This window comes from Athene cunicularia, assembly GCF_003259725.1.
Source record: "Athene cunicularia isolate RWA chromosome 1 unlocalized genomic scaffold, athCun1 chr1_part2, whole genome shotgun sequence".
NCBI lineage: Eukaryota > Metazoa > Chordata > Aves > Strigiformes > Strigidae > Athene > Athene cunicularia.
In genome coordinates this window covers 36,411,127-36,421,011 of record NW_020799092.1, presented here as the reverse complement: position 1 = coordinate 36,421,011, position 9,885 = coordinate 36,411,127, and the positions used below count along the sequence as shown (strand labels likewise).

The following is a 9,885-nucleotide window of genomic DNA, read 5'->3' as shown; positions in this document are numbered from 1 at the left end:
TGTGCACTGCGTCTAATCTATTTTACTGAAAGTGGGTATACGATGAATATAATGTTAGGTGTGTATTAACGAACAAAGAAACAAAAACTTTATTTCAGAAGAGGATGTTTTTCTAAATTATGGAGAAGCATATATCAGAAGATTTATTTTAAAATGTACCTTACCTCTATGTTGGGGGATTTGCCAAACCTGGACCTGAATTTATCAGGATTTATGAACCAGGAAAAGCAATTGTATTGCTGTTTTGTGAAGATTTTTTAATAATTTACCCTTCTGAAATTGCCATGTTAGGTTTGGATATACTGAATACAGTAGTTAGTTCACTCTTGGTCAGTGCAGGCATTCCTTGGAAAATTTCCAAGGAAATTTAATCCTTGCCTTCCAGGTTTAAGTAAAACCCATACACGCAATTAGATGATAACCACAGTATTCATGAGATTGACAATATAGTGTTCATTTGTGTCACATTTGATACTCATGTATTTCTTAGTGTGTCTACTGAGAGAGTCTGGAGAAATTCTTAGAGGAAAAAACCCCATAGATTCTGCTAATCCAAATGTAATGCATATAGTATAAATCATCTCTCTATACAGCCTCCCTCTGTGATGCGCTACAGGCTGAGAGCCGACGCTGAAGTAATGATTGAGGGAACTTTTTTGCTTATTGGTTAAAGTCAGGCAAAATAAGCTTTCAGGGAATAACCAGAGGCAGCGGAAAATGTCTACAGAAGTAACATGATCAGAATTAGAAAACTTTTAAAAAAATATTTAGAAACATACTGATTTTTCATTGAATCAAGATTCTTCTTTTTGTGTCTGCTCTGTTGGCTAGAGATCATCCAGGAAAGACTGGTGGTTACATTCACCTCCAACTGATTAACCCGGTACACATTACGTTTGTATCATACATGGGCTGGACATGTAGACATGGAAGGCATACCATTTGTTGGAAAGCATGTTGTAGTATTCGGCTATGTGCAAATTTCTCATGGGGGGTTCTGCATATTGTGAAGGAATGGAAAATGTTGAAGCTGAGATCTGTTAAGATGCCTGTCTGAGAGAACAGTGGTTGCCCTTGAGATGCTTGTGTTTGATAGTGACATCTGTACTCAAGCAGAATGCTTGCTTACTGTGAGGCATTTTGTTCCAATAAGGGGAGTAAATTGGTCCCCTAAATATTACAGAATCCAGGTAGTGCTTGTTTCAGTGAAAGGGCCCAGGAGAAAGAACAAAGGATATTTGATGAGACAGAATAACAGATGCAATTATCTATTTTTTACATAGTTGTCATGTCAGATTTATAATTTTACATACATTCCCTTTTGAAAAGAAGTTGCAATGATTAGCCACACAATTTTCTTACAGTGCTTAGAATGAAACTGCCACTTTCAGGACTGATTTCCGTGTCACAACTGCCTTTAAAAGAAACATACCAACAACTATTGTACAAATGCATACTATGATAACATTTTAAATTTATATGTGCGTAAGGTGCAATCCAATTTCTTATTTCTTTTCACAACGTACTGGTCATAGCTTTAAACCTTTTGGTAATTATAGGATGTTTTGTTCTGTTTAGTCCAGAAGATCTCTCTAACAGAGAAATAATAAAAAAAAGGGGATTCAAGATCTCAAGCGAGGTTTGAGAACTTTGCATTTCTTATAAAATTCAAAATTTTCAACAAAGTGTTTGTATATTGCCTGGCCAAACTAGTAAAAAATAAATTGCTTTGCTTGTTTTGTGATTTCCCCAGATTTTCTGTGTCTCTAGTGAAGTGTTGAAAATGTCAGTTTTTCTGGGGAATGGCACCAACTGGGACCCAGCTGACTGTATGCACTCTGTGCTTTGCTTTATTGATTTGGTGTTTGAGAAGTCCAGATGCTAATGCTCCTAATGATCAGCCATTCTTTTTGACTTTTGGTAACAAGTATTCTCATGCAGTTAATATCAAACAGAACTTTGTGCTCTACATCTGTTATTTCAAAATTCCCATTTCTGAATTCCCCTAGTCTCAAGTAGGTAGTACATTTTCTTCCTTTTTTACTCCCTACAATCTTTTCTCCTACTTCCAGGGCTCCATGATGCAAAATGTCATTTTGCCGGTCTTCAGTTCCAGTGACAACTTTAATTTTACTGATTTTAATGGGCTTTTCAAATACAATCCCATAGAAGTCTCCAGTAGAAGGAGCTTTGCCCCAGAAGTACTCATCAATGCTGCTGTAAGCCTTGCTTGCCTCATAGTTTTCAAATACATTCATGTTGGTGTGCAAGTTTGCAGGTGGGTTGTCAGGGATGTCAAATGATTCCTCTTCAAAATCATCATCCTTTAGCTTGTTTTCAGCTCCTTTGTAAGATGAGTAGTATCCCATGTGCTGGAACAGAGATGGCTTAAAACGTATCACTTCCTTTTGAGCTAACAACCCACGAAAGTGGATGAGCAGCCAATCGCAAGGCATTTCTTGGTAAAACATCAACAAAAAATGGGCCAGGCGTGGAAGGTCATGGGAATGGTAAAGCTTTCCAATGTACCCCAGCTTGGAGAATTCTAAAGTCACCCAGTAGGATCCTTCTCGTGAGGTAATTACTTTCTTAACAGCAGTCAAAAAATTCTTTGAACAGCGAACATCATCTTCTAGCATCACATAATAGTCAGAAAGATTAGCACAAAAATTCAGAAGGAAAGCATAATCTACATTTTGTTTGGATCGAAACTTCACACGGTCCTCTGGGTCATTGTAATTTCTCTTGAGGCCATCCAGTACAGGATAATACTCCTCAGGGACGTGAATAACTATTAATCTGCCTGCAATTATGTGATGTGCAAATTTCTGTGAAATATCTTGGACCATTCCTTCACACCAGGCTGAGTCAAAATCTGCCAGCTGCACTACCACTGCGATTTCTTTGAGTTCCTCATAACTTGACTGCTCGAATATGGACTTGATGGTCTCAAGCAAGTAGTTACCCTTTTTCCGTTTCACAGAGGATAGCCCAATTGTAAGATACCCTGTACAAAAGACAATTCAAACAAAAACTTGAGTATCTGATGTTGGAAACCATTTCACCACAAAGCTATCCTCCAGACCTGTGCTTATATTAAATAAATCTTTTGAATGGTGAAGGCTGAGAAATTTAGTATGTGAATTTTTTTAAGCTACATGCAACAAAGGACATTTATTGCCTTTTAATGGAAGAAGAATCATATTGCATGCAAATAGACATATGGAAACTATTGCATTCAACATTCACTTATTAACTGCAAGGAATGTCATGGAGTGGACAAAAGCCAAAGCAATGTGCACTTATATGCCTGGTAGAGGAAACCACATAGACAATGACAAGGCTGTAGAATCTGCTAAAAGAAAAGGGATTATGAGATATGATTCAGACAATATTTTTAAAGGAACTGTGAAATGCAGCACAAAAAAGTGAGCTATAGATTAAATGTCAAACTTTTATCAGTGTAAACACTCTACAAGACTAGTTACGTTTATGCATAACTTTATAGTTTTATGAATGTCGCATGGATAATTTTTTTCTGTATGTTCATTTTTAACTGAATCTGTTCAGTTTTTCCTTGCTAATAATTCTTCCTCTAACCCCCTTTCAGGACTCGCTGAGCATGTTACAGGGAACTCCCTGTTGCAAGATGTAATTTAGATATTATTTTAAAGTAGAAGAGAACTTACTACTGCATATTTGTGCTTGTATAAATAATTTTTAATGCTGTTACATCTTTCCAGGGAGAAATGCATCTTAATTATATGGGAAGAATTTTCATCTCTGCTGTTTTGGAGTCACTGACATTGCGTTTTAACCAGCAGCCCAAATAACTTTTTTCAGATATTTGCTAATATATCTCAATTTTTCTAACTTCTGATGTAAAAAATGTTAAGACTTTATAACTGATAGGGCATACTTCAGTTGAAACTACTCCAACTTTCTTAAAATACTGTGGTTTGTAAAAGACTGCTTTGATAAAGTGATTCAGTTTCCCTCAAGGCGTAAGTCTGATTAAAATGCAGTTGTACAGTGAAGTACAACCCCCAGAAGCCATTTAGGCTGCCTATAGAACCCCAAATTTCTCAAATCTAATTTGAGCAAATTTTATAGCTTTCTATGAAGATCAACAAATCACAGATTATTTTATTTTACCTTTTATGCTTGAACTTCAGAGCCATGTTTGTGAAATGATTGATTTGGAACCCAAAGAACACCCATCTAAAAGCCCTAGATTTATGAAATAAGGCCATATTTCACTTGAAGATGAAAGTTTTGAACCCTGCCTGAAGTCAGAATAACTAAATAGTCCATCTGTAGATGGCTGCGAGAAGAATCCTCTTTATTGTCCTCGTAATAGCACAGTTCACCTCCCTTGTTATCACAGCTAAAGGAACAAGGAGATCCATCCACAGCTGCTGGACTGGCAAAATAGGGGACCTGAAGGGTGTATCTACATGATCCCAAGCATACCTTAGATTGGATTTACTGGCTACACAGACAGAGGCCCACAGTATGGTCTGAGAGGGTGGTTACAGACCAACACCAGCACGTGCCTTGCTCCTGCTTTCTAAATGATCTCCTTCTGGCCTTGGGGGAGATCCACAAAAATACGCTCACACATATCATTCAGGGGCTGCCTGCAGGACGACTACAAACCAAGCATTTGGTCAGAAGGTAACCAGGCTGTGGGGGGCAGTCACTGCTAGGGCTGAACTAGCAGCTGCCCAGGAACTGCCTCTGCAGAGAGAGCAACCTGCCCCACTAACTCTCTGAGATTGTCACTGATTAACTCAGCCCCTCTTGCCTAGAAATACCACAGGGACTCTATGGATTTCACCCATTTTTTAATTACTTCATTTTATAACATTCAGATTGCAGTTACTTACTTTTCCTTGGCAAAGGCGTGCCAGCTAGGTAGCGATAGGAAATGTTTATAGATCCTGAGAAATTAGACAAATCTTTAAAAGTGTGAACATAGCGCTCTGGGTTGAGCTGGTGCGTGGCTGTTTCTCTGATTAATTGCTTGTCCCCTTCCTATTAGTGAGAAAACAAAAAGAATAGGAGAGGGAGAGAGACAGAGAGAAACACATTTGTGAATGCCAGCCAGAGAGGAAACACAGACAGGCAGGTTTCCAAGAATAACATTTTTCAGTGTCAGCTTTCGTGAAAGCATGTAGATGTCACCTTATTTTTTCTAAAAACCCATTACTGAATATCATACATTTTTGGCTACAGAAAATCTACCATAACCCTTCAGATTACAGTAACAGGAAAAGGAAAAAAAAAAAAAAAGTATTTTGGACCAAAACTCTGGAAAGGTTGCAAACACTAAATTATTGCCAAAAATTCTGCAGTATTCAAAACAGGGATAAGAAAGTATCAGTCAGCAACAGATGAGATAATTTTCATAGATGGAGAAGTGGGGGAGATTTTTTGAAAATGTTTTCAGTGATTAAAAAAGCTACCCAAACTGTTGCAAAGGAAAGATGAAACTAGATCCTAGCATCTGGCTCATTTTGCCAGTTTTCTGAGTAGTTCTGACTCAGATCTGTGATAAGAAGAAATGCGTGTGATCATCCACACAGCCAAAGCTTTTCTGGATTAGGTAAACACTGTTTGATGGTACAGAAAAAAAAGGCAAATTTATCACTATGCCTCCTTTCCTGCATCCTTCTCCTTTCTTTTTCTTCCAAGAGGCTTCCCTAACTGTAGTAAAGTTGCACAAGGGAAGGAGTGGCTTCATCAGCAGTGCCCTATTCATAAGCTCCGTTCGGTCTCAGGGAAAATCAGTTCCTTAATCCTTAAGAAAAGGGAAAATATCTAACAGGTTGTAGTGTCATGAGACTGAATTTAAAGGTAGGAATGCTTATTTAATTTACATGGCTTGATTCTAGTCTGATGATAGGCCAGTGTATGAATGAGTTAATTTCTTCTGATGTGTACAGTATGTTAATGCACTGAAAACTTCCTGATCTGTCATTAAGTGGGAGCATTGTGCAGCAGTAGTACTGCTGCTAACAAGAACAACCATGGAAACAGTAAACAGCACTCATATTTAATAGTATAATTATTCAAAAATGTGTCAAAGATATTTTATAGCACAAAGAAATATTTCTGTAGACCGATCCTAGGTTCAATTTAAGTTTATTATTTTTCTGTCATAGAAGTAGTATATAATCTAGCTCTGAGCTTAGTTAAAGATCTTTGGCAGACATCCAGAGCCATATACCTGCACTGTTATGCTCTCTTGATCTGCAATGTCTCTTCAGTCATTTCTTTATAGTGCTGCTCTGCTGCTACTCTGCATTTGCTCACAAGTTATGAGAAGAAGGTTTATGTTGATCAGATGCCAGATTAAAAGGTAACTCAATGAGCTAGGATGAGAATGCATCAAAACTTCAGGAGATTTTCAATGAAAACTGTCAAATGGAAAAAAAAAAATAGGCTGGTCCAAAACCTTTATTTTTTTAAAAACAGCCTTCATTAATGCCAAAACATGTGTCATCGGTTCCAGAATGGAGCTCCAAAGTTCTTTGTTTCGTAAGGAGGTTTTGGAATGGAAAACCATTCTTCTGAGGTTTTTCTACATAAAAAAGTTTCAAAATGATTAGAAATAGGGACTGTCAGGACAAAATGTTTTGATTTTAACAAGGAAAATATTTAAACTGACCACAGAAATGTTCCTTTTTTTTTTTCTCTTTAAGAAATGCCTTTTGTGGCTAACAATATTTTTCTTAAGTTGCTGTTTTCATTTTGTTGAATAAAACCCAAAACTGAAATAATGGATTTTTCAAAAAATTTCAAATCTGTTTCTTCTACCGCTGACTACTATGTAGAGGTCAATGAAGCTGAAAAGCTTGATTAGCTCTCTTTAGCTGTCTTCTTTATTTTTTGCTATGATGTTTCTGGCTTTCATTTGTTAACTAACCTCTGACTTACATTCCAGTTTTCGCTGGAGCTTGGGAGGTTCCTGTGGGTGCCATGGGGTGAAGTGCCAGAAGTTCTTTATTCTTTAGAGAGATACTCTGCTCCACCAAGGATGTTGTGTCAGCTACAATAGTACTATTGTTTTCATAGTGCCCTAAATAATGATTAGTATTCATAGAAGAGTGCAGAAGGCATGCTTCACTTACAGTTCACTTACAACTCAGAATATGTATTAAAACATCACTGCATATATTGTGATATCTGGTTATATTTAATTCAGTATGTCTTCAAAATATTTGATCAGATGTTGTTCACACACTGCAAATGAAGCACCTTAAACTGCTCTGCTGACACATGTGCATCAGCGCTGTCTGATATACCCCCTAAAAACATATTTAAGCAGTCTTTCCAGGTGGGCCCTTACTTTCCATTTCCACAGCAAATGCCCTGCAGAAAACAGCGAAGTGATTCTCTGGGCATGTGAGAGTCTCTGAGCAAAAAGGAAAAGTTCTCCTCTCCCTTCTTAAGATTTGCCACAATGAATCTCACTTTGATATTCTAATGTTGGAAAAGGTCACTCATCTCATGTTACTGCACAGCCTGATGCCCGAGACTGGGAAGAGAAACTCAGGGTCAGTTGCCTTCCTCTATCAGGTACCTTCAGGAGATACTCCAGCAGGAGACTTGCTACAGTGAGAAAGTCAGAGGGCTTTCAGGGCTCTGAGGATGTTCAGATTCCCATTTCCTGAGGGGAACTGGTTAGCCTGCTATCCTTGAAAGCTATCCCCAAGCGTATCTCTCCTCACCACCAACACTGAAACTGCTCATCTTTTACCTCAGCAGAGAAAACACACCAGACAAGTTAACAGATCTGTCAGACATGGTCAAGAAAGTTGAAAATAAAAATAAATAAATCAAAAAGTCAACAGCTTAACACATTTGAAAAACGCTTGATGGACCATAAAGTATCAAGAGATCTGGGACAACTGTCAAGAGACTTGGCAAGACTTGGCTGAGAGCTACATGAATGCAAACATGCCAGAACTGTGATGAGAGAAGCAATGAGAGAGTGAATTTCTAAAAAGGGGGGAGGAAAGAGCAAATTAAGAGTAAGACAGTGAGCCATCTGGGGAGCTGGCAAATAGGACAGGAAAAGATTTCAAAAACAAACCAAGAGGAACACCATTAGCAGTGATAATAAAAGCACTTTCAGAAACATCTGGGGGACTTTGAAGCAATTAGTGAATGGAGAAAAAGCATCAGGGAAAATACCACTGGGAAAAAAAAAAAGGTGATAAGCCAGGTCACATTCAATCACAACTAAGAAATCATGAATAAATAAAACATAGTGCAAAATCTTAGTGCAAGTACTGCTAGAGAAAGCAGTATGTCTGTAATGGAGTAACATGCTAGAAGCATGGGTTTTCTTTTCAATGATTTAAAAAGTACTAGTCTTATTAATATTGTAAATATTTACAATATTGTTATAGGTAAAATATTTTACATTAAAATCACTAGCAAGTTACCTATGGTTCTGATAAATCAATGTAAGGATTTCACTGTTTGTGTATTGTACTTTTTTCATCCTATGATGTTTCTTTTCACATCCAGCTGAGACCGGACTTCACCATTCAGAATACTGAAAAGCCCATACGGTCCCAGTTTGATGAATCAAAGGGTGGCATAGAGGATTAGAAAGCCACTCAGCAGTTCAATCCAAAATCAAGAAAGAGGACTGTGCAATCATATCACAGTGTTACATATACAGTTTAGTAATTTTACTATTTGCAAGTTCCAGTTATTAAGCTACAATGTTCTTTTACTGGGCACAGTCCAACCTCTGAAGAAGTAGAAATTCAATCCATTAATCAAGTCTTTAGGGTTTACTTGACATTTAACACTGAGACACCCATAGGTTACATATAAACTGTAGAGTTATATAACAATGTCAGTAACTTGTTGAAATTCCTAACATAAATCTTTACATTAATCTTTTTCACAATCATAAACTTACACTAGGTATCATTTATGTCTAATTGCTCACACGGGAGCACTGAACCCACCAGATTCAAATCTCAGAAAGTGAGAAAACCACAAAATAAAAATACTAAAAAGAAATTATTCATGCAAGGAGCTTAAAATATATGGAATTGGTGTAAGTTCTCTTCTATAATTGTATTTCTATAATATTGTTCAGTACAGTATTCACACATGAGATTTGCAGTGTGAACTGAAAAATGAGCTCCTAGCTCACATGAATATTTTAGATGTAGGCAAATTTCAACATTAAAGTGGAGGGAAATCCAGAAGTATGGAAAATACAGGGGATGTTTTGACTCAAAGGTAACTGATGGAGGTACCTCCATGTTTTGGTACATTCATTATTTCCCATACTTCCAATAGACAATGACATATTTACTTCTGTGAAAATGACTGTTAGGGTCTTACTGACACAGTCTGTGTGCAGAATATATTGATAAGATGGCTTAATCATAAAGGACACATTTCGAGGATACTTCACTGTTAATGGTACACTAACAGGGGAAATTGCAGGAATTACAAACTTTACTGCTTAACTATGGATATGTCCTGTTCTGTTGTGCAAGGATCATTTCTTCCACCAAAAAACTTACCAAAACATAGCTGTCTTCAATGTACAAGTTCATAAACAGCAAGCAAATGACAAGGACTCCTAAGAATGACACTGCTGATCGTTTCCGCAGGCATCTCATTTTATCAAAATATTTCAAGCTGTGTCTCATGTGAAGAAAGGCATACAGAAGTGTGACCTATGAAAGAAAACCACAGTATTACAAGAAACGTCCATCTGATAAACATGATAACAAAACAACTTACCTACAGATGTATCAAATCCCTTCAAATATGCATATACTATACGCTTTAAGGTGGAAAGGTGGAATTAATTTCATTTAATCATTGTCATCTTCAAGTTTA

General features: G+C 37.2%; 1 protein-coding gene across 2 annotated transcripts in view; it reads right to left on the bottom strand.

Annotated features, from left to right (window-relative positions):
• Positions 1 to 584: 584 nt before the first annotated feature.
• The window catches only part of MGAT4C (MGAT4 family member C), a 32,115-nt gene continuing 22,814 nt past the window's right edge, over positions 585 to 9,885 (bottom strand). For both annotated transcript variants that reach the window (XM_026867844.1, XM_026867845.1), the window contains exons 2-4: positions 9,564 to 9,719; positions 4,890 to 5,037; positions 585 to 3,007 (exon numbers count right to left, since the gene is read on the bottom strand). In XM_026867844.1, the coding sequence (XP_026723645.1) occupies positions 1,851 to 3,007; positions 4,890 to 5,037; positions 9,564 to 9,719 (1,461 nt within the window). In that variant the 3' untranslated portion in view covers positions 585 to 1,850. The remainder of the gene's footprint in view (positions 3,008 to 4,889; positions 5,038 to 9,563; positions 9,720 to 9,885) is intronic.